The sequence below is a fragment of the Numenius arquata genome, chromosome 3 (assembly GCF_964106895.1).
Source record: "Numenius arquata chromosome 3, bNumArq3.hap1.1, whole genome shotgun sequence".
NCBI lineage: Eukaryota > Metazoa > Chordata > Aves > Charadriiformes > Scolopacidae > Numenius > Numenius arquata.
In genome coordinates, this window is record NC_133578.1 from 55243007 (window position 1) to 55268740 (window position 25734).

The window sequence follows — 25734 nt, forward strand, 5'->3', positions numbered from 1 at the left end:
TCCATGATGTATTTGTAGAATAGGGCTTGATCCTGGAAAGTGATGAGTGTTTTGGTTCCAAAGCTGTAGAGCACTTGAGCATATGCTAATTTTAAGCATGTCAGTAGTTCCAGCAACATAAATAATAACATCAATGGAAATATTTGCATGCTTAATGTTAAACAAGTGGTGTACGTGCCTTGCAGTGTCTGCTGCCACAGGGCTCAGCACTTTGCAGGACTGAGACTTCAGTGAATGCGATAAAATCTTTTTTATGATATATTTCTCATGCTTTAGTCTCAGGATACTGTTTTGTTTAATTTCTAGTATTGTGGAGTAATATGTTGCCTCTCAGTGGGTTTGTGGTCTTGAACCCTGTAATTGCAGCAAAGATAATTTTCATTGTGGAGCCTGTTAGCCTGCACAGTCACATGTCAGCAAATATTATATTGCTAATTTTTATTGTATTTGAAATGTACCATGTGTGGAATATCATATACATGTACTATAGCAAAAATTCTCACAGAAGAATGGTTTCTGCTCCAAATAGGTGGCGATCTGAAGTGTTGTGCAGTGTGTAGGTGAAGCAGTTTGGCTGGCTGGTCTGTTTACCATGAAAAGATTTTGGTTTGCAGATACTTTTTGTTTGCAGCTGCTGCTAATTACAGTTCTATTTTACATCTAATAAACAGCGTGAACAGGATTAATTTTAGATTTCAGAAATGTCAACTCTTTTATGAATTTTACTTGTTTTCATCATATGTACAAGTGGTTAAAACACAGTTTACAAAAACATATAGAATGTGGCAACAGTGATGTTCTACTCTTGTTCTTTCCCTTTTCAGCACCACCAAAGTTTCTTCAGCCATTTTTATCTGATAAGAACATGCCATCTGAGCTAGAATACATGATAATTTCCTTTGATGAGCCTCATGTTTATCTTCGTCAGTGGAGTGATGAGTTGATGTTCCAAGAGATCCAGTTTTCAACTCAAGCCGACTGTAAACTTTTGGAATGCCGAAACGTGACTATGCAGAGTGTTGTGAAACCTTTCAAAATCTGGGGGCAGATTGCTATTTCCAGCGGCACAGTAGGAAGGCTATTGGACTGCACGATAATGGTGGACCCCATTTTCATCAACTTTGGCCAATATGCTCTTCATTCTCTAAATACAGCAATTCAAGCTTGGCAGCAGGTATGCAAATATAATGGGGGGAAAAAATGTAGCTATTGTGATTCATTTAATAGCAAACTAGAATACCAACTGCATTTAAAAATATTCCAAGATATGTAAGCTAATTTACACTAGAAGTGTTTTTTGCTGATAAACTTTAATTCCGTGATAGCAATGAGAATTAGGAGAAAATAAATGCTATATGTAAAGGTAAATGTAGTCACAACTGCTTGAGTTGCAGTGAAACTACAAGGATTTATGTCAGAATAATCAGAATTTTGATCTTGAAATGCATAATATTCCGTTAATTTATGAAAAGGTGAGTGATGCATGATATGTAAGCACAGCTCAGTCTGAGCAGTAGAGCATATTGTTTCCAGCTACTACTTCTATCCTTATTGAAGTTCAACAATAGTTTCACATTACATTCTGTGCAAGCAGCATTAATGGCTGAAGCCAGTCCCAGCGTAAGGAACCTTGCTTCTGCAATGACCCCTTGAAGGCCTGTAATTCCCTTACTCCACTATAGCCTTGAAATCAAATCATTCTCTTCATCTGCCTGAAGACCTATGTGGAGCCTGGGAATTAATTACCTATCATGGCACTACAATAACAAAGCCCCCAAAAAAGGATAAAACATCTGTTTTATATCAAAAAATTCTTTTTTAAGGGCATTCCATGGTTTTCTTGTTGCAAAAGGACATTCATAAAACAAGATCTAGTGTGATTTAAATCTTTACAGCTGGCTCAAATATCAATGTGAACAAAAATCTTTGTAGCTCCAATTTCTGTTTTTTGTCATATTTTGAACAATGCTTTTAATAAAAAACAAACATAGAAAGTACAAGAGAGTCCTTGGTAGGCTGTTTAAACCCAAAATATTTCTGACTTAGTACTAGTCCCTCATCTAAGACATGTGTGGCAACTACTGCAAAATGGCCTTCAGAAAGGTCAGTTTCCTCTTAGGATGGAAGAAAAAAAAAGATCTCTCAGACATAGCTATACATATAAATAAAATATGGTGCATAAATATTTAAATGTTTTAAACCACATCATAGTGTGAATGACTGACTGACTACTCTGTGCCTTGAAGGAATATTCTGAGTTGAAAAAATGGAATTGTATATTTGATTAAGTAGAGCCATATGTCGCATAGTATATTGCTGACAGGTACATTCTATGAATAGTTGGTACTGATTTATACATGGATTTGGCAATGTTAACATGAGCCACAGGAGGATATACTTCTGTAATTGTTGCTGTAATTTTCTCGTTTCCTCTCATGTCAAGGGTACTTGCCACCATGTTCTGATGTGGTGGGTATCTAGCCCTGAGTATTCAAGATTAAAAACTAGCACTGCTTTGAAATTAGGGAACAGTTAACACGCAAGTGAGTTCAAAACGGCTTATTAAATTGTTACCAAGATGTTTTGTATGTGGCTTTACTTCCAGTTTGGGGGGCTGGGGGTGGAACACACTGCATGGGGAGGGAATGAGTTTCCCAGTGATAAGCATTGTATGATGTTTACTGCTTACATAAAATATAAAATAAATGCTGCCAACTAGAACCATGAATTTAATAAGCAGGAAAGGTTATTTGAATTCTCCACATATTTTTTACTGGATTAATATCTGAAACAAGTGATGTTGTAGTCAGTGGACAGACAGATGAAGCATGAAACAATTTGGCCCTGCACCTTTAGGTCAAGAGTTCAGGATTAACAGAAGCCTCTGTCGGTGTCTTTGTTTCCTAGATTTGGACTGATACTTTTTTTGTGTTTAAGTAATGATGAACATTTTGAAAGTAGATTAAGCCTAAAAAACATTAGGCATACAACTTGCTTTATACTTCTAAGTCACATGCTGAAAATCTGAGAGGATTAGCACTTTTTAAAAACAGTTTCCCCATTTGACATATTTCACTGTCTAGTCTGAAATCCCTGTTAAAATGCAAGCAGTAATGGCCTAATGCACATCTAAATGCAAAGCTAAAGTAATGGTTTTGATAATCAAATAACTGGGCAGGGAACTTCAAGATTGTTATTAATTTAGTTTTATTATTTAGTAATAACACATAGAGTATCAAGTGAGATAGAAAACGCATGTCTCCTGTGAATATACCAGGGGTGTTGGGCGGGGTGCCCTTTATTTGGACATTTAAGCCTTCACAAATTGTTTTATAGCATTAGTGCTTTATGATACCTGGAGACACAGGGTCACCTGAGAAAACAGCTCCCCACGTATGGTACTTGAGTATTCCTGGGGAAAAAAAGTATTCCTTTGTGGTCTCGCACTGCAAATGTTTTCCTGAACCCCTCAGAAGTTATAAAAGCTCCTGTTTTAAACCTGTTTTAAACCATTAGACCTTCTTTTCCTCGAGGTCTGTGTGGTGCTTAACCTTTCTGTTGGCAGTTGCATAAGTTTTGTTAATGAGCTGGGATCAGTCAAAATGACATCTGCGATCACAGAACTTTCCCCATCTTTCTACCACAAGCACAAAGAACAAAGGAAAAGGGTGCAGAAAATTTGCATGTAGCTTCAATTTAACTTTCTAGATGATCATAGAATCATAGAATGGCTAGAGTTGGAAAGGACCTTAAAGATCATCTAGTTCCAACCCCCCTGCCATGGGCAGGGACACCTCTCACTAGAGCAGGTTGCTTAAAGCCCCATCCAGCCTGGCCTTGAACACTTCCAGGGATGGGGCATCCACAACTTCCCTGGGCAACCTGTTCCAGTGCCTCACCACCCTCACTGTAAAGAATTTCTTCCTTATATCTAATCTAAATCTCTTCTCTTCCAATTTAAAACCATTGCCCCTTGTCCTGTCACCACTCTTCCTGACAAAGAGTCCCTCTTCAGCTCTTCTGTAGGCTCCCTTCAGGTATTGATAGGCTGTTATAAGGTCTCCCCGGAGCCTTCTCTTCTCCAGGCTATCATGGCAGTATCATGTCAGGATACTGCCATGAGAATGAAGTTTAAACAATCAGAAGGAAAATGTTCTTTTCTCTTAAAAGGACTTTGAGGGAAATAAGAAAATGCTAAAGACTTTCTGTCAAAAAAACATTACAAGAGAGAGAGTGTGTATGTTTGTGTGTGTGAGAGAGAGAAGGTTTGCCCAGGTCTTCGGTAGCTTGTGAGGCACACAGAAAATAACTTTGTGCATATAAAGAGGCCTAGGCTTTTATGGGGTTTTTTTCCAGATCTTTGCTTTGAAATAGCTGTGAGCTGAGATGTGAGCAGAAAGTCCTGAAACAGGGAAAGCCTGGTGACTAGTATTATGTGGGATGTTTTTCCCCTCTCTGAATAGAATTCACAAAATATTTGAAAGCCCAATAAAGGAGAAACACTTTCCAGGCCTCTCTGAGAGAAAGAAACAGCTGAAAAGTGATCTAAAGAGGGGCAGGAAATTGTCCCCCAGGAACTGACCCTAATCTGTATCTGATTCAGGCTGTTGATCTTTGGCTGTTTCTTTTGATTTGCTGTTTTAATTCAGAGCGGGAATTTTTTCCTAATCCACACTTAGGTGTTTTCAGCTTCTAGAGTCATCATTCAGCCCTTCAGCATCACTGCCATACAAATGGCCCAGTTCTGTTTGGTTTTATTATGTCTGGTTTCTCTACACTCTCCTTTATCAATCAATATTTCCTCACTCTATCCTTTTTCTGATTCTTTGGCGTTTTTTGGTTTTTGCTTACCCTAGAAGCTTCTATTTTCAGGCTTCAGCAGCAACTTTGGGATACAGTTCCCTGTGAAGCATGCAGGGAGCTGCTTCAGCTCCCCGGGGACCGAGAAGCATGGGTGGTAGTCTGGGAAAAATCTCCTGCATTTACTGCAAGGAGCATGAGAGTTTGCCTAGACCATTGCCTGTACAGTGCGTAGTTGCCATACTGAGCAAAGCATCCTCAAGCTTCCTTGATGATCCTTTAGTCAGTTGTTGTTACCAAGACTTGAGGCATCAGTAGCTCTCTCTGAAGCCTGGCAGCATGGAGCAATTCCTTATCATGCAAATCTTGGTGTTTCCTTGGTTAAACCTTTGGAACTGTTATGAAATTGAACTTAAAAATACCTCTTTTGCTTAGCTGAAGCTTACTGTTAAAAGCAGTGTATTCTAGTAGCAAACCTACCATTTAAGAGTAATGATTGATGGCAGTCATTCATCAGTACCAAAATGTGTGCAAGACTGTTAAAAATCCCTAATGGGATAATACTCCCCCAGTACAATTTAGAAGTTCTATGAATGCCAAAAACTCAAGATTAAAAAAATTGAAGCTTGCTAGATTCCTTTTTCCCTTCAGAAAATGCAAAAAACCTCCATTTTGACAGTAATAGTCAGGTAAAAAGAAGGAAGTTTGTCATCTTCTGGTGTTGTTTTTCCAGTCTGTGTGTAATCAGCAAGAAAATGTATTGGAGTAAAAAATTTTCTTAAAGTCCCCTGCGATTATATCTAGGTACATGCTGAGCTCTATGGATAGTAAATCCTCCCTTAAAAAAAAAAAAAAAATTTTGCAAAGCTGTAACAGGAAAATATATATATTTGTGGTAGACTTATGGGTATGTGGGTATGGCAGCTTGACAGTAAAAAGTCATAGATCCACCACTAGGAAATGCCAAAATAAACTCTGCACTCTGAAGTGGCACTGTAAATGTCAGCCTTCAGCATACCCAGATCTGCTACTGAATGTGATACAGACATACTGTTCTGTAGTGAGTTTTACCACTTTGAAAAAGTGAGATTTTGGTTATGCTCACCTGACTCTTGTTTCACAGAAGATACCTCATCTTATGCAGAAGAATTCATGAGATTTGGAAATAAGCTTTAATCTAAATATTATCATGCTGAGATATAATTTGAATAGCTTTTTGCACAAACACTCCCAGCCAACTTTTCTGACAGTGAGTTACAAAAGGAATTGCAACCTGCACCTTACGTTCTTCTTAAGCTAATAAACAGTGGTGAACATGCATTCAAGGATGCTAAATTGGACATACCTTGCACACTTCACTTTTCGGAAAATCTGTTCCAGGTGTATCACCCAGCAATGTGCTAGAAGCAATGTACCAAATGGTTTTTCATGTGTAACTAAGGATCCATAGGGATCTATGAGGAAATATTTTTCTCTCTCTTGTTTGATCTCTGAATTTCTGCAGGCTTCCAGGCACATTGTTATCAAAGAACTAGAGACCTATATGATCATAGACAGAGGAGGTGCTAGCTTCATTATGGCTGTTTAAAAGGTCCACTGAGAAAGAAAGGAGGGGAAGCAGAGTCGGCTCCAAAGACCATGGAGGTCCCCTAAGTTTGAGAAAACGTCATGGGAAGAAAGGATGAGAAAAGACCAGCTGGGCTATATTGTAGAGAGAAGGGAACCAACCAACAATAAAGCATTGTCAAAAGTATGTGCTGGGAAAGATGGGTCAAAAAGAGGTAACGAAAAGCACAAGAAGATGAATTCTTTGTGTTAGACACATTAAATTGCATGAAGACGATCCAAATGTTTCTTTCTTGGAGTAACTGTTATGGTTGCTAGATAGTTGCTTGTAAGTGGAAGATGCCAGCCTGGTAGTGACTAGGACAGAAATATATGAGAGATGATCTCCAAATCAAATTGTCAGTCACACTTTGACCTCTCCCGTACAGGGGATTATAGTTTGTGCCTTCAGGAGCGGAAGACCTCTAGCTCTGGTAATTTTTATGACTATCATATCGTCTGATTGTGTCAACAGAGTGACAAGCAGCCAGATGAAAAGCAGAAAGAAAGGGATAGAAGGATGCTGTAGGCAGGAGAAAAAGTGTTGTAAAATCTAAAATACTTCTAAAACCTTTGATAGTTTTTGATTTTTCCTATTTTCCTATCAAATTGCACGATGCATTTTCAAGCTATCCTGGTGGAGCTGTGAAAATACTCTCCCCAAATCTCCTGCTTTTTCTTTAGTTATTTGTTTAAGTGTTGTGGTATCAGGAGAGAGAGAGTCTTCTGCTGCTGACCCACAGCAACATTTCAAAGTAGAAGCAGCAGCTGGGGAAGAGGAAGCGCAGCCTGTTGGCCTGAGAGATCAGTTGTCAACCATGGAGAAGCCTCTCCATGCCTCTGCTCAGCCTGTAGTGCCCTGCCTGCCCTATGTGACGTGTCATTTCTGACTGAATTTAATGTCGTTGAAGTCTTTTACGTAAGTTAGGAAATCTAGTTTTTATTGTAGCTTTAAATCTTTAAGGTTTGCGTTACAGAAACATAAAGTAAAATATGCTAAGTGTTAGGGTATTTTTGTCAACCCAAACACTGGTTTTTGCAGAGAGTAGAGTACTATGAGACCAAAGCTAATGGCAAGAGATCTTGAAACATTTCTGCCTTGTAACAGTCGCCACTAGGCAGACAGCTGCCAAATGTCTTGCAATTAATCCGATGCTTACTGGCTTTCATATCCCTTTCCTTTCAGAACCAATGCCCCGAGGCAGAGGAGTTGGTCTTCAGCCATTTTGTGATCTGTAATGACACACAGGAGACACTGCGGTTTGGCCAGGTGGATACCGATGAAAATATTTTGCTGGCTAGTCTCCACAGTCACCAGTACAGCTGGCGCTCGCACAAGTCCCCACAGGTACGTCAGAAACAGCCCTTCAAATGCAGCAATTGCTCAAGCAGACTGGTGGCTTTGTGCATTGATTCCTGGATTTTCTCTCTGGGCTCGGCTATCTCTAATGCTCCGGTTCCTTCAGGAGCCACACGCTGGGGCTACATCAGAGAGAAAAGGTAAACAAAGAGTGAGGAAAGCCAGAAGTGTTTAGAAGCTACTCGAGGGTAGAACTGGATGTTCACGACCGCTTTCTCTAAAACTGAGCGGTTGTGGAAACTGAAGCTTCTGAAAAAAAGCAAAAGATCGCTTGCCAGGTTTTTATAACTAAGTGATCAGTGTCTGTTTTCTGTGATGTACATTAGAGGTTTGGGGAATTTTTTTAATGAATTGTTTTTACCAGAAGCATCTGTTCACTGAAATTGTTTGCAGAACAGGGTCAAACTGGACAAATCTCTCAACTCAGTATGTTCTTGCATTAGAAAAGATTTTAAATTGTCAGGAACACCCCACTTACATAGTTTAAATAATGCAGTTTCTGTTTCTTGGGTGTTTTTTTTAAGGATAAACACTGAAACTGAAATAAAATATTTTAAAATTATCAACAGGAAATATTTCAATGAAACCATGTTGTTGGTTTTCTTGACTGGTGGTGAATAATGGACTTTTCATCTTGATTCAAGATAGGACAAGAATTCAAATCTAAAAATAGTGTTTATGAGACATCAAAGCCATTTCTTCTCTCTTCTTAATATATGCCCAGCTCCTGCTGAGTGGGAGACTAGAGACCTGTGTCACCAGGCTTGCTGAGCAGCAGTCCTGTGCTGAAGAGTTACTAAAATTTTTACAGGTCCTAGAAGAAATATAGCGAATAGGGGTTCCTAACTTGGAAAATACCAGCCTTAGCATGTCAGAAAGAAGGTGAAGTTTGGATGGGATCTCTAAACAGGAGCTGTGCCCACTTTCACTGCTCACAAGTTTCAAGTTTCACTGGGAAGCAGAGATGGCAAATTTACTGTTTTTCATTCACATGTCAGTTGGTGGATATGCAAAACGACTGAATTTTACATGAATGCTGTAATATATGGAGAGCAAATTAGAGCAGAGTAAACAGTTGCAGTTGACAGTGAAGTCAAGGCGTAAGTTCAGAGGAAGGCAGGCTAATAAAGGACTGTCTCATCCCAGCGACAGAGCAGTTGTTATAAATTGTGTGCGCTGGTGTAATAGTGCACAGAGCGGGGGACCTTTGGAGACTTAGAGACATTGGAGTACTGTACCTCCCTTGTCACATTTTCAAAAAGGATATATGTTTTCTCATACAAGAAAAATGCCTGTGATGCCCCAGCCCATGGGCCAGCAACCCAAATGGGTGACAACCAGGCTTGTAGAAAGCTAGTGAAATGTGACCCATATTTCATGACCAATTATCACTTAGCAACCACCCAAAAAATCATATAAACCTTTTCATAAACCCATGGAAAAAGAAGGAAATGCTTAAAGCAAATATAAATAAAACCAGAACTAGCTTTCCTCTTAACAATCTTTCTTATCCATTTTCTGGTTACTTATATAAAATTACTCAGTTGAGAGAATCCTCTTTTTGACCATCATTCTAGATAGTTCTGATAATGGTGTACTTCCAATAATGGTGCAAACTGGAAGGAGTTTTGAAAAAGAGGATTATTTCAGCAAAGTGAAAAGTAGGAGAGTTAAAATTGCATCTTGTTACAGATGTAATATCAGTTGCAGCCGAGCTGCTAAAGACCATCATCATAATATATGGCATTAGCCATGCAACACCTGGAGAACTTAAATATTAAAACTCATCAGTAGCTTATGCTTTCAGTCACAGACCTGGGCTGTGCAAAACATTCCATTTTTGTGGTGACTATGTAAATTTCTTATTAAATGAAAAATAAAAGTGCAGGATGAAAGAATGGAAAAGTCCAGCAGAAAAACAAATCACACATTAGGAAGTAGATGAGGTGACAGTAGGAACTTCAGATTCATTTTTCAGATATTTATTCTTCAGCTGAAAGATGGTGATGTCAAAGGGTTTCCCCGTTCTGTTTTGCTCTGATCAGATTAAAATTCACTGAATTGGGCTGATAAATAGTCAGGAGTGTCATGTTGGATTCCCATGTCCCAGGAGATGGCAAAGCTAACAGCTCGCTCCTCCTGACTCAACCACATTGCTGGCCAGCAGGCTCTTCTAGTAGGGGTGTTATACCTCCCTTGTCCCAGCCCTTGGAAAAGTTTCAAGACCATTTCTGCTCTTTCAATGTTTTTCAACAGCCACCTCTTCCTGGGAAATTTAGAGACGAAAAAATAGCAGTGAGGTAATTTCACTGAAAACATATGGAAGCACAGGCTTTCCACACACTGTTGAGATAGAAGCAAATTTTCTTTACAAAGGTCGGAGGATCTTGGCATCCATCTATAAACCTTGCTCATTTGGTTAATGTTAAATACAAATCACTAAGTTTAGCATGCTCCAGAAAGGCAGTTCATCTAAACAGTCTAAACAGCACAATCCTTTGTCGTTTTAGATCATACAAAATAAGTTTGTTTAAATACTATTACAAATGTAGTCGTGTAAATTTTTTCGGTGATTAATACAAATCCTTGAAATGAAAATGGCGACTCAATTAAGACATCAGGTTGTCCCTATTATGCTATGGCACTTTTTTAATTGTTTCCATGCAAAGCTATCTAACAGCTTATTATCCAAAGGTCAGAATAATGCCCAAGCATGGACAAACCCTCCAAGTGTCATATTCAAGGAATGCTAGATGACTTCATAGTTATGAAATTATTTCATTTCTCATGATAATTCCCAACTTGCCAAGTTAGTGAATTTTAAGAACTCTGAGAGCAGATTGTAAGATAAATGTGAAATAATCCATACTTCTGGAGTCAGGGACTTCCCTCCAGGCATTAGTTCATACTTGACTTACTTGACTTACTCTTGGGGATAAAATGAGTTAGGACAAGGTCTTAGATACCACATTCTCTTACTGGGAAAGAAAACCAACTTGCACAACTTCGGCTGGCTCATGTTTCTTGTTACACAGGCACTAAGAAGCAGTGGTTGCCATGAAATACTTTATTTAACCTCTGCAAAATGTTTTTTTAGTATGGCAAGGCAGTTCAGTTAAATGAAAATAAATAGTTTTAAAAGGATTGTATTTCTTTCACATTCACATCAATAAAATTCTTCATTTTTCTTTTGCTAATTAGGCATAGTGAGAGATGCAGTAATTGCTCATTTGAATTATTTAACACAATTAAATATATATTCCTAAATGAAGTTATTTTTGTAATAGCAGATAGTTACATAATGCTTATTTACATTTAGAGTTAATTTTAATATTAATTAAGCTACTATAGACTATAATTAAAAAATGTTCAACTTTTTCACATTACGAAAACAGCTATAGCACACTAAGGATTTGGATTTATCAGCTATTGATGGTGTCCCTCCAACTGTTTGGCTTAACTTAAAGCTCCTTCCTTCCTTCGTTTTTTCCCAGCCCGGATCTTCTATGTTTCACGGAACCTAACCTTTCCCTTTTAACTTTCACTCTGAGTCCTCCAAGTCTCGCTAGTTTGGCTAATATTTCAGTAATAAGTCTGAGGTCCAATGCTCGCTTTTCTACTCCACTCCATCCCCCGTGTTTTCCTCAGATTTCATAAGGTTTTGACCTTCCTTAGGGATAAGACACCCCCAACTATATAGCCCCTTTCAGAGCTGGGGGGAGTCCAAAACTGATGATATTTGAGGCTTTAAACAATTCTAGCAAAAGTTGCCAGACATTGTGAGTTCCTTTTGCAGATTTTAATGAAAGTTAGAGGTCTGTTAGATATCATTAAAAGGGAAGAGAAGCTACATCACTCCTGTGCTCTACAGACAACACTGGCTCCTACATTATTATTGGATCCAATCTGTGTTACTTATCTTGATCTTCAAGTTGCTTTGTGGGATCCAGTTATGTCAAAAGTCATGTTTGTCTCCAAGACAGCTGTTTTTTAGGAGAAGAACTGGAGCATGTGATACATAGGGTGAAACTCTGAAGTTAGAAGAGATCAGATCTTCCTAGCAATTTACTCAGAGTTAAGGAATTCTGTCTTGCAGGACGGTAGGCAGCCGGAGGGTCGCACTAGGGATCCCCAGCAAATGTAAAAACCAGCTATGTGAGAACTATGTGAGAATCTTCTGTGTAGAGATTGGTTGTGAATAAACAGCAAAAATCTTCTCCAACATGCTAGTTATTACTAGTTATTTTCCCCATGCTCAAACTTCAGCAGAGTCCTCTGAAGAAGCAAGGAATAGTGGATCTAAAATCATTTCACTTTATACATAAAACATAACGTTGCATAGGTGAAGTCTGTATTAAAATTACCAGCTCCCAAACCTTTCTCCAGAGTCTTCTCCCAGGGTTATAATTATAGCTCATTTTCCCTTCACACTGTCCTTATTTGAAGCAGCAGATGCAGCAGGTAAAAGCCAGTTCTTATGTTGATTTGGGCAATGACTTCAATGAGAATGTGACCAAGTTACTGGTTATAAACAAAATAGATTTATTTCTTATCAAAGTAGGTAAATATGCCTGAAACAGCTATGTGTCACTTTATTGCTACTTAAATAGAATTTGAGAGAAAATATCTCTGTCATTGGCTTTTCTGTTCTGAATGTGTACTTACAAATTCTTGACTAGATATTAGTAGTGGTTAGTATATTAGTAATACCTTCACTGGAACCCGTTTGAAGTTTTTCTTCTCTTATTTTAAATAGTGCTGCAAATGACAACTTCTGCTAGAATTTTATAACGGTAATTTTTAAAGGCAGTTGTAGATTTGGAAACAGCTTTTAGAACCTCCTCCTCGTTCTCCTACAAAAAAAGACTGAAGCCAAGTTTTAATTTATTTTGCATCTCCAGCAGGATCATAATTCATTGTTATTTATTTCCAAGTTGCCATTCTTTCAGGTATTGTGTTATATAAAGTATAAGATGATATACAGTACTCTGTGGATTCAAACTTAGAAACTATTACTTATAAATCAGTTATTATTGGGATATTTTCCTCTTTTGTTGTTTAGGGATGTTACAAATTCTCTGCACAACCTTTTGTACTTTACATAATCCTCCCCAGGTCATTTCAGAACAACATCAGGCCAAAAAAATAAAACAGTTTATGTTGTTTTACACTGTTTGAGTGCTGAGAAATATAATGTTGCTTTACTTTGGGGTCCTGCATTTGAAATCAATGGTTATATTATGTTGTATTATATGTAATTGGCTTTCTAGATAATACCTGGGGCAGATAAGGATTGATGATGTCCATGAATCACATGAATCCTCATAATTTGATTACTGTTCCTTAAACAAAAGACTCTTCTTTTCCACACTGTCTAGAGCTAGTTTGTACCTGCCAGGGTCAGGCCTGCTTTGCAGGTTGTGTTGAGGCTCGCAACACCTCCAGGGTCTTATCTGCTGAGTGTGACCTTTTGCTTACTAGCCAGCATGGGGAGTGATGCAAGCAAAGTTGCTTTCTCCCATGCTTCATACTGGCCTTCTGTCTTACAAGGGACAATGGCGCAGAACTGGTCAGATTTCCCAGGTCCCATGAGAAAATGAAACCAAAATGAAATTCAAAATTTTTTTAGTGGCTGCTGCAGCTGTAAATGTGCAGAATGAACATTTCATTAACTGTTTTCCCAAATACTAGTAGGTTTTATTGTTGTAAGTCCTAGTCCTGGTCAAGGCCTGCCTTGTATCCTGAAAACATAACCAAAAAATACCGATCATCCTTCTTTAATTTTTCAATTAAAAATTGCTTTAGCTTCAAGTCTTAGAATTCAGCTCCCATTTCCAGGTTTCCATTTCCTCTGGGCTGCTGCATCATCACAACTTTTACTATCTCGTATGTTTTAAAATAATCAACTGCTTCCACACCATTAACCAGGTCCTCACTTGGTTCCTCTCAGTCTCTCAGAGTTGAGAGCAGTAACCCTTATTCTTCCCAAAAAGCATTTTCTAGTTTCACCTAGAAGACAGATATAATCTAACTACAGTAAAACCAAGTTAACTTTGGTGAATCTGCAAGCAAAGTAGAAATCAAATTTGTATCACTAAGCATTTTGGGGGCACAAGCTTTAAATTACTTCTACAGCTGGGAAATGCTGCCTTTTCTGGACAGGCTCCATTCTCAGTCTCATTTTTAATCCCCCATTTTAGTCTTCATGCCTTGTCATATGACACTTAACTTTATTTAGTCAGATCATATCCTTCACTTGCACATCTAGCTGAAAACCTAAGTAAATTTTGAGGAGTGCATAGAAACATTCTGTGAAGAGACATGATAAAGAACACAGCTTTTCTAATCATTTACTCCAGTAGGAGCAGCTTCATCTTCAATTTCTTTCCCTCTCAAAACAGAAATCCATAATGGCTCAGAATTACCAATCCAAACCCCAGCAAAGTCTAGTCAAAATAAAAACCTGTGTGTTATCTGTTGCTATGTTTCCCTAAAAGAAAATGCAGAAATCAAATGGTTACACAAATGTGTACCTATCTTCACATATACAATAGATAGTCTGTTTTAAATTCTCTCTAAGCTATAAATTGCCACTTATCACTGGATTACATTTGGTAGAACGCTTTTGAAGTCTGTTGAATATTCTTTGTAGCTTTTTGCAATGACTTCTCTTTTCTCCTAATATATGTACCATACTTAGCTATACTTGTTGAACTTTTTTTAAGCAGATGGTCTAATAAATACTTAGCATTTACTTAAAGCTTGATAAATGAAAGGGAGTTACATGGCAATTACCATGAATCTGTACTATTAGGTCAATTTTATAACATTAGAGCTCTGCCTTGTTGAATATCTAACATCATCTATTATGACGTCTTCTGCTAAAATAATGCTAACACCTGATTACTTAATTTTCTAAAATTACTTCAGTTTTTATTTCCTGCCATATATCCCTATATCACTTAGCGTCATTTGCTAATTACTTCGAGCCACGTTTTCCAGAAATCTCACATTTAAATAACTGATTCACCCAAAGATCCCTTTGCGTTTTCATGGAATGCAGTTTCTTGGCTCAAAAGTAAACTTACACGGTACGCAATTCCTATATTGTTATGTCATTAATATACATATATTAGATATCTTTAAAATAACTTATGAAGGCTGTATTTCCTTTGTATGTAGCATTTACCAGTATACAAATAGTATGTTTATAAAACAAGAAATTACCAATATATGGTAATAGCTCTTCCTTATTTTTCTTTCTGAAACGGGAAGTTAAATGCAGACTAATCATTGTGCTACAAAGAAAATTAGGAAGGCAGCATTTGGGAGCTAATGACTGCTCAGGGAAAGCTGACAGCGTGTTCCTTGGGAACATTCAACTCGCGAGCAAAGCTGTTTACACGGGGTGGAAGATATCCGATGTTGGAGCTCCATGCAATTACTAATCATCAGTTATGGCATTTATATGACATCTATCTTTGGAGCGCACTGTATTTTGTGTGCTTTCTAGCTAAGACTGACCACTTAGTACCTTTTCTCATTATTTGGCTGTCATTTCCAGCTACCAGTCTCTCCAAAGTAAACAGTTTTCTTGTTTCTCTTAGTTTTCATATGTGATGAGATTTATTCCCAGCTGCCTCTGTAAGAAACTGAACTGGTTCCAGCCACTGCAGTCAGATTTTTTGGGTTTGTTTTGTTTTTCCTTTTCTGTAACGAATACTTGAGAATCAAAGCGACGTGTTTGTTTATGAGTTTGAGTGTTCTAGTACACAGCTTCCATCAACATATTCTTGAATATAGAGCTGTGCCCACGCATGTGCTCATCCAGATGCATGCCCATGTGCACACTGGCACATATTAGCCTTTGTGCTTCCAGCGTAAAACTAATTTGAATCTGAATGCAACAGTCATCACTCTTGCAAATTCAAAAGCCACCCACTGAATGGATGTTATTGTTCTGTGTGTAACTTGTGCTGAGGATACCACAAATTGCAAACAGGCTACTGAGTTGTAATATCTTTGAAAGTTGTTGCTGCGGTTGTTTCTTAAAACAATGGAAAAATCCCAACATCCAGCCATTCACCAAGTCCAACTGGCCAGATCTATGGTCAGTGCTATCTCTTTTTGGAAACAAATAATGGGAGAACATAATATTTACAAGTTTCAATTTTTGCTCGTGTAAATAATCAAACTTTGGGCCTGATCCTGTTCTCAATTACTTAAATTAATTAATGACAGATGTCCAAAATCAGAGTGAAATTCAACCCTCAAGAGAGAATTCCCACAAGGCCTTTATACAACTGTTTTAAAGGACTTAAGTGATGCTTAGGCTCTGTGCTGGACCTCTGCAAAGAATAAATTTTACCCAGAATGCTTACTGCTTTGATCCCTTATATATAACTCACATTCTTAAGTTTGCACAGCCACAAAAGATCTATACAGAGCTAAATAGCCAGATCTTCAGCTGGCGTAAATTTATGTAACTTCATTGACCTACATGGAACAGTACCAATTTTCACTACTCTGGCTTAAAGAATCTCCATGGGATAGAGGTAAGTGCGTATGGTGGGTAAATGGATGAAAGGCTCTTCAAATGATGAAAGACTATATTGCTCTGGAAGTGATTTAAGTTAAACTGGAAAAAAGCCACTCCTTTTCCGGAATAAATCACACAGGGAGTATAATTATGCAGTTAAATTTCTTCTCATGCAGTCGAGCTTGAACTTGCCACCACATTTGTGTAAGAAATGAAATGTTTCCCATCTCTCAGCAATATGCTAAGTTCTACATTTAACACACACATATATGTGAGCTGTACAAGTATACATACAGATACATTTCCATCCTCCTTTATTTTGAAGGGAAGGGTATTTGTAATTTTCTGTCTTATTCTGAAGGCCAAAAATCTGGTCTGGACCTGCGTTCCATATCACCTTGCTGGTAATAAAAAGGATGGATTTCTAGAACAATTTCAAGGGCACTAAAAAAAAAATCTCTTATTTCCTGTTTTATACTCTCTAGTTTACATACTCTTTTTTTCAGAGGAGTTGTGTGCTGGATTTTTACCTTCCTAAATACAGCGTTAAATCAGATAATTTATAGAAATGCATGATGCAGAGCCATCTTACAGTATTGTTGATTTTTCTGTTTGCATCTGAAATCACAGAATCACAGAATAGGTGGATCATTCAGAGAACTGGTGTACTTAGCCTTTCTGAGTTTTAAAACTGAGAATATTTCCTCTGTCATGGGAATTCCTATCCTATTGCAGGGCTTTTTTTTTTTCCAGCTATGTATTGAAGTAGTAATTACTTTCTTTCCAGCTGTTACACATCTGTATTGAAGGCTGGGGAAACTGGCGGTGGTCTGAACCATTTAGTGTGGACAATGCAGGGACCTTTATTCGTACCATTCAGTACAAAGGCCGGACAGCGTCACTTATTATCAAGGTTCAGCAGCTCAGTGGAGTGCAAAAGCAAGTAAGTTTTTGATCCAGTTTGGAAAAAAATAACATGAGTAATTTAAACTCTTATCTATTCACGAATTAGTCACCTTATTATTTATTCTCTCCTACTGGGATCTGCAAAAAACCAAGTATAACGGTCTTCCAATGGCATTTTCATGAGTTTTTACAACTCTTCTTCTTCACTTTCATATGGATCTTAGCATTTAGAAGCTCTATTACCACTACATATTTTACATGTTCCAGTAAACTTCCCTTTGCGTGGTTTGTAAGTTCTGACAGTGCTAAATTACACAGTCTCTTGCATGTTTTAAGCTCTTGAGAAGCAGAATTTATACTTTTTTTTTAAGAAACTGTTCATATCTTATTCTGGGTTGTAATTCAGGCCTTTGTATTGTTAAAAGAGAAAGAAGTAATGACCAAATTACCATTTGAAAATGGGCTGCTGTGCAGCAACTTTTCTCATACTATCTTTGTAAAGAGATCTGTAATAATACTGCCTGCCTTGGCAGAAGCCAGAGCATGTGGTGGACATGTTCAGCTCATGGATATGGCAGAGCGCCTTATGTTGTGCAACACAAATACAGCTGATCAGACAAGAACAGTGCCTGGCGTCACTGAAAGCCCTGCTGAGATTTTGCTTGGTAGGTTGTAGCTATCGTGTGCACCCTCATTAATGAAAAGCAAATGAAGATGGCTGTAGCAGGGATACACGTGGAATGCTGTTCCTTGGTACAGCTTAGAAAAAGTCAGATATATGTTCTACGATAAATAATTCATCTATGATGGACAGCAACAACTCTTGAGTCTAATTTGCTCATTTTCTAGGAGGGTGCAATTAAATACAGAAATATGGTACAGCCATTTAATGTCATTATAAACTTTAAAACAGCAACCACGCTGAAAGGTCTGGATGGCTGGGTTGTGAAGGGAATGTGAGGTGTCAGTAGAAACCTTTCTTCTGAAGTATATCACTGTGTCTGCTCAGAAAGGGCTCAGCATTAAAGGACCATCACAGTACTCTCAAAATCCAAACCAGAGCTATGTCAGCTGTGGGCAGTACTGCTGAGTTCAGTGGGAATGAAAGTGGATATGTTACATGTTTCTTTCAAGCCCAGATATTGCCTTAGCAATATTTGAGGCGTTTTAATGCCTAGGTTTCTATGAAATTGCACATACGTTTGGCCAACAAAAATAATGTTTTACCATTCACTGCCTTCAGCAGTGCTTGGGAAAACCTAAAATAGGGAGATTATTCTTGTACAGCTTTTCACTCTATAATTCAATTTTGACTTTTCTGTTTCACAATTGTTTATATATGAGCTGCATATTTTTGTGTGTTTTAGATCCTAATCTGTGGAAGACAGACAGTCTGTAGTTACCTTTCCGAAAGTATTGAACTGAAAGTGGTTCAGCATTACATTAGTCAGGATGGACAGGCTGTTGTTAAAGAACACATCAACTGCCTTGCAGCCAAGCAGAAGTTACCTTCGTATGTCCTAGAAAACAATGAGCTCACCGAGCTGAGTGTGAAAGCGACAGGAGATGAAGACTGGTCCCAAGATGTATGTCTAAGTTCTAAACATACAGAACACAGCACTGTCATTCAGGTATGAGTAGAAATAGTTATGTGGAATATAGCCAAAAAATGTCCGAGAGAACTGGGGACTTTGTGTTTAGACTTCTGTTTGATATGATGAAATGTTGAATGTTATCATCTTGAAATAATTTTAGTGTAATGCTGCTGATCTCTCTTCATACAGGTACCATCTTCAAAGAGTTCAATTACATATGTGTGGTGCACAATTTTGACTTTAGAGCCCAACTCTCATGTGCAGCAACGATTAGTAAGTACATTTAACGTCTCTGAAATCTAAATGTTTATGCCTTACATGTCATATAATAAATTATGGGCAGAATGACCCACTTTAAAGATTTATTAATATCTTCTTTCACCAGTTGTAATACTGGAGTAAAATTAGCTTTAAATTGTTATATTCTTTTCTTTTTTGTAGATTGTTTTTAGCCCTCTTTTCATTGTAAGGAGCCATCTTCCAGACCCGATTATCATACATTTAGAGAAAAGGAGTCTGGGACTGAATGAAACACAAGTGATTCCAGGAAAAGGACAGGAGAAAGAACTGCAAAATATAGAACCTGATCTTACGCACCACTTGACTTTTCAAGCCAGGTAAAATACTCACTTTCCTTGAAAATGGTTCATTTATATGCAAAAGAAGGAATAATTTACACTTTAACTTCTGGTGGATTTTTTCCAAGAGTATGGGATATGCAGAGGAGATACAACAGAACAGGCATATATGGCCTGAAATTATATGATAGGAAACAATAGTTCAGGTTGGATATTAGGAAACATTTCTTTACTGAAAGGGTTATCAGGCATTGGAATGGGCTGCCCAGGGAGGTGGTGGAGTCACCATCCCTGGAGGTATTTAAGAAACGTGTAGACATGGTTCTTCAGGGCATGCTCTAGTGTCCAAGATTACTGGTTTGTGGTGGGGTGCTGTGTGGGTGGGTGATGGTTTTTGGTTTGGTTGTTGTTGTTGTGTGTTCAGGTGGTGGGTGGTGGTTTTGTTTGTGGAGGTTTTTTTTTTGTTGTTTTGTTTTTGTTTTTTTTTTTTTTTTTACTGTTGGTTGGACTCGATGATCTCTGAGGTCCCTTCCAACCACTACGATTCTGATTCTGATTCTAATAAATTTGGTATCACTATCCTAAGCAAATTGACATTTGTTTGCATAAACAGTCCACATTTTTGTGTTTTGAAAAATAAATTCCTAAATGATCTTGAAATGTTTTTTGAGAATGCTGAAGAGTTTCTAAGGTCTCAGACACAAAGGTCATTACAGTGTCATAACAAATTCACACATGTCAGATGATGCTCAGGAACTTGTTAGACATCATAAATTGATTCATCCATGATTACCTTGAGAGCGCTCCTCTGCAGAGTGCACTTGGAAAGCTTCATTAAAGAAAATGTTAGTGCTACTGATGCTTGATCTTGTTGTGTGACTAATCTGTTTTCAATGACAGGGAGGAAGATGATCCATCAGAGTGTGCAGTCCCTATCTCAACCACACTAATTAAACAGATAGCCACTAAGTCCCATCCAGGTGGCAATGTCAACCAAATACTGTCCGAGTTCTATGGCACCGCTAATCCTCCCCAGCCTGCATGGCCTTATAATAGGAAGGATTCAGACAGGTAATTCTTTGCTAAACCTTCTTCATGGTTGTTCCATTGCCTTTTCAAATGAACTGAAATCACGTTCAGGAAGACTATATGTGATCAACATGGAATATTTTTCAGTAATTACATGATTCCTGTATGTAAGCTGCAGAATCTGTTGCAGGTGGGAAAAAATTGAGGTCAGCCTAGGGGCTGCCCTTGATTACACTGAGAAGATTGCGTCAGCAAGGATTAAAAAAAAATGGAACTTTTTTTTGGTGCATCTTTACTGCAGCTCTAGAGGCTGTTGTTTATCCAGTAACTGTTTCAGTGCAGAGACAGGGAGTTGCTGTAGGAGTTGTTGCTGGGAAAAAAGATGGAAATGTGATTTTACAACTACAGAAGTCATAGGTTTAGTTCTGAGGGAGAGTGGTAATTTTGTTAAGGTGTTTCTTTAATTGGCTAAATTTAGGTTGAGCTTATGCAGTTAAAAATATGTCTTTATAGTCTATATGTAGCTAGATCTGCCTGACTGCATCTCAGTGTGTTCCAGAATGATAAGGTAAGAGGAGATTGTTTTTCTATTTCAAAACCAGAAAAACCTTGCAAATTTCTGAAAGTGACACCTTATCATGTGTTATCTTGAATTCATTATTCCTTTGTCTTTATCTTTTTGTTTATTTGTGGTTGAACAGCAACGAACAACTCTCCCAATGGGATAGCCCAATGCGGGTAAAGCTGTCGGTGTGGAAACCATGTGTTAAAACTCTGCTGATAGAACTCTTGCCCTGGGCTTTGCTTATCAATCAGTCCAAGTGGGATCTCTGGCTGTTTGAAGGAGAGAAGATCATTCTTCAAGTACCTACTGGGAAAGTAATTATACCTCCCAATTTTGAGGTAACTTTGCCATTCACGTTAACAGGCACAGTTCTGCTGAACATTCTGATTCTGAAAAATAGTCATTAATCCAGATGATTCCCACTTTCCAGTCACTGTGTCTGTTAGTCACATGGTGAGGAGTAAAAATACCAATAGAAATTTGCCACGCTGACTGAGCCACCAAGTGCGTAGAACAACATATTTGATAGCAATGTTTGAAGAACAACATGTCTTAAAGATGCATAGTTAAAAATTGTCTGTAAGACACTGTAGGAAGAGGACCTGCATTCCATCTGATTCAGCAGACTTCTCTCCTTCCTCCCAATTCAGCTAATGAATTTGCAACACAGGCATAATGTAGCAGCCCAAGTAAATTGCTATAAAGGCCAAGTATAGACCTTGGCCCCTGCTGTGCCAGCCTGTCACTTGGGAATTGTGACCACAGCAGCAAAGCCGACAGCCTGGAAGGAATGTTTGGTTTGAGAATGTTTTAGGTCAAGTTGTTGCACAGCTGGTATGCTGTCAAGAAAGGTTTGACAATGACATAAGGTGAATGACAAACGAGGAAGATTCTTTAGGATGCCTGTCTTCCTGAATTCACAGTTTTGTGTAGTGGATCTTCTCATATACCTTAGCTTGGCCATGCATGAGCTTTTTTATTATGAGCCAAATATTCTTCATTTTTAAAAGAATTAAAATAATTTGACACAGCATCTTGTCAATTCTGATTGGACAATCTGATGCTTTCTGTTTATTTTGCCATCTGTTTTTCCCTCATGTATGTCTGTTAATAAACAAAAGGTCTGCCTCTTAACACATCAGTGTAGACTATGGTCTTGATTCCACTGTGAAGGATTAGTCCCACAGCTGCATTGTGGTTTCATCTATCCTTGTACTGCATAGAAAGAAACAGAGGGAGAAAGGGAGGAAATGAGGTGGACTTCATACTTGGAAACTACATTTAACTCTAGTAGAAGTGTATCAAATAGTCAACAAGTGACAATTGGTCATTTTTCACTTGCAGGAGGCTTTTCAGGTTGGAATATACTGGGCAAACACTAATACCGTTCACAAATCAGTGGCAATTAAACTGGTTCATAATGTAACCTCCCCAAAATGGAAGGATGCCGATAACGGAGAAGTAGTTACGTTGGACGAAGAAGGTTTTGTTGAAGCTGAAATAAAACTTGGTGCTTTTCCAGGTCATCAAAAGGTTAGAAGAAAATTATAATGATTTATAACTTCATCATTTAAAAACAAAGTCATATAGCAGATGAAAACAACCAAATGTGTGAAAGCTGCCTAATTATGTTAATACATGTGAGATACATAATGAGAGTATAAACAATGTATGAAGCATAATTTAAAGAATTAGATGGCCAAAAATGTTCTACCCAAGTCATCAAGATCATACAATATCTCCTGAAAAAGAATTAATGACTTCTCAATCTCATTTGAAAAACATTGACAGATGCAACTTCAAAGATACGTGATGTGGCTCCAGTTACGAAGTGCATGAATGTAGACAGGATTTCCACAGTTAAAAAGAAAATGGCAGTTCTGTCACTGTGCCTTTTGTGGTTGTGTGTGTGACATCATTGTTTTTATCGTCTTACAGTTGTGTCAATTCTGCGTTTCTTCAATGGTTCGACAAGGTATACAAATTCTACAGATAGAAGATAAGACAACAATAATCAATGATACGTCATACCAAATCTATTATAGGCCACAGCTTTCTATTTCCAAACCCCACTCAGGAGAAGAGGTAAAGCACTGTGCATACTGTTTTTGTTTGTCATGTGCGGTACCTGGGTGTTTAGATTTGTGTGGTCTCAACTGCATATAGCAGAGCTTGAACAGAAACTTTAGACATAATAATGATAAAGTATTTTATATCATTTTAATTTAAAATACAGAATCCTGGATAAATTCAACTCCGGTAATTAACTGTGATCAGAAATCTGTGCAAAGCAGGAGATTCTTGCACGTTGCAAAATTAGTTCTGCCTGTTCTCCATCTGTTCAGGCACTAATGCCCATTTCTGTAAAATAGGCAGCGTAATCCGTAGTAGCTGTTGAAATTGTTCTCAGAATTTTTACTGAGTTCGCGTGTAAAAGAGGTATATTGGCCTGGCAGGCTGAAAAGTTTTTGTTATCCTTTTGGGAAGATTCCAGTTATCTGAACAAAGCTGCAGAGCTAGAGACGTGCCCAGAGTTTATGTATTTCACTGAGCTGCATCAAATCGTGAATATCAGTTTTCTAATAATTGCACAGTATATTTAGGGACTAGCTTACAGGAACCAAAATGTATGCATGGTCAATATATTTTAATCAACCATTTATACATATTTATTGAAGATTACATTTATAGTAAAATATGTGGAAAGAATTCTCAGGGTTAAACTTGCTAGAGGAGTTGGCAGATAAACAAATTTTTGAAGTTCTCTATTTCTGTATTGTTTTCCTTCTGCGTTAGTTTTCTTCACATCGGTAGCTACGTTTGTGCATCGCACATTTTATGGCAGTCTTTGGGATGGGAAATTGGAAGAATGTTGAGGCTAAAATCTATTCTTAGTTTTATATCTATAAATGGATTTTCTTCTCACAGTTATAGTACTGTTGCTTTTGGTAGAGTTATGTTGTGCAACTGAGCATGGACTGTAGATAACTGTGCTCAGTTAGCTGCGTAAATACACCTTGGGACAGAATTTGGCCAAATGGTTTTCAATGCAATGGTCTTAGTGCAACTCTTAGTTAGTTGAGGTCAGTTTGCTACTTGAGACTGTTCTGTGCAAGATCGACATGAATAAACTCCCTGTTGGGAGCCAGCATGTTGTGCTACCACCATCTTTTTTCTTTCCAGGACTTCCGCTCACCAGACAGTACGGTGTTCAGCGTCAGCCCAGCTGGGACACCACCCAGCGAGACGCTGAGCACTGTGCCCTGCTGGGACCTGATGTGGGACACCGGTCCCTTAGCTGAAGGGGTGCCTCTCACCGAAAAACGTGTGCTGCTGAGCTTCAGCCCAGGCGGCTGCGCCAGCAGTTGCGAGCTGTGGAGCCTACCAGCTGTCATTAAACAAGAGTTTCCTAGACAGAGCGTGGCGGTGCCCACAGGGGTTTGTGGTGAAAGTGGATTTTGTACCAGGTACCGTACACTGAACAATCATGAATTGTTGCCATAAAGCCTCAGCCAGTAACAAACCATAAGAGATTAATACAAAAGTCAAAGTAACACATGCCCCCCATATGTAAAGGCAAGTCTTACTTTAATTTAAAAATTGTTATCTTTTGATGGTTTTATTATAAATGGTTTAATGTTATGACCATGTACAAGTTGTACAATTTTTATAATGTATGTGCTGCTATTTTTTTACATGCATACAAAATAAGAGCGTGAAAAGTTTGTATTTGAGATTATGGTCTTTTTTAATTTGCAGGTAACAGTTTAAGAGTTCAAGGACATTGTGAAATAATACAATACAAAAACTCAGGTTTTGTTTATAAAAGTAAAAATATTTTTTAGTAAGAATAATAAGAGGATAAATAGGGAAAGCAAAAAAGGGGATGAAACTATTTTGAGAGTGCAACAAGGAAAGATTTCCAAGTTTTAAAGCTTGAAATATCCAAATGTGCACTCCACTTAAAAACAAATGCATCCAGCTAGTTTAAAATAACAGTCCAATGACTTGTCAGGTGCCCAACTTTAATTCTCAGACCTGATATCTGAATCTATTCATGCTTATGCTGATATAAACAAGCATCAATCTGCTGAAATTAGAGAAGCTACATCAGTATATATTACCAGCCATGTGATCTTTCCCTTTCTTGAAGTGCTTGGTACCATCCAAACCCTCATATAGTTCCTCTGCAGAGTCTAAGAGGTGTCATTGTGGATACTAGAGATTCTCACACAGACTACAGATTTTAAAAAAATTTAAAATGTGAAGAACAAGAAAAGAATTCCGTATAATACAGAGACAGGCATAGAGAATCTCATGTTCTTAACCAATTTTTCAAACTGTTTGGATTTTTAAAATCACCATGAGGTGAAGTTTTTTAGAAATAACCAATAAATTTGCACAAGGAAAAAAAAGAATTTGTGTTAATGTGTGAAGGCATTTTATGTAGCTAATGAGTAGAACTAGATTAATGTATTTTCATTTTGGAAATTTATGTAGTGATGATCCATAACATTAACATTTGAAAGGGCAATGGCATTGTGGATTGTTCCAGGGGAGCAGTCAGTTACAAATTTATGTATTTGTTAAAAATACCTTTCGTGTGTATCAGAGAAGTATGCGTGCAAATTCTTCTGGAAATTTTTGAAGATTTATGTTGAAAATTTGGGCCTACAATCTCATGTTTTTAATTTAATATAAATCTCTGCTGGCTAGGGCTCTCATCTTGCAAACACACGTGCTCAATTTAACTCATG

General features: G+C 37.9%; 1 protein-coding gene across 2 annotated transcripts in view; it reads left to right on the top strand.

Moving 5' to 3' along the window:
• The window catches only part of VPS13B (vacuolar protein sorting 13 homolog B), a 475565-nt gene that overhangs the window by 420581 nt on the left and 29250 nt on the right, over positions 1-25734 (top strand). For both annotated transcript variants that reach the window (XM_074145995.1, XM_074145994.1), the window contains exons 41-51: positions 825-1174; positions 7592-7753; positions 17092-17247; positions 18578-18841; positions 18995-19078; positions 19247-19422; positions 20284-20454; positions 21114-21315; positions 22322-22510; positions 22916-23062; positions 24161-24444. In XM_074145995.1, the coding sequence (XP_074002096.1) occupies positions 825-1174; positions 7592-7753; positions 17092-17247; positions 18578-18841; positions 18995-19078; positions 19247-19422; positions 20284-20454; positions 21114-21315; positions 22322-22510; positions 22916-23062; positions 24161-24444 (2185 nt within the window). The remainder of the gene's footprint in view (positions 1-824; positions 1175-7591; positions 7754-17091; positions 17248-18577; positions 18842-18994; positions 19079-19246; positions 19423-20283; positions 20455-21113; positions 21316-22321; positions 22511-22915; positions 23063-24160; positions 24445-25734) is intronic.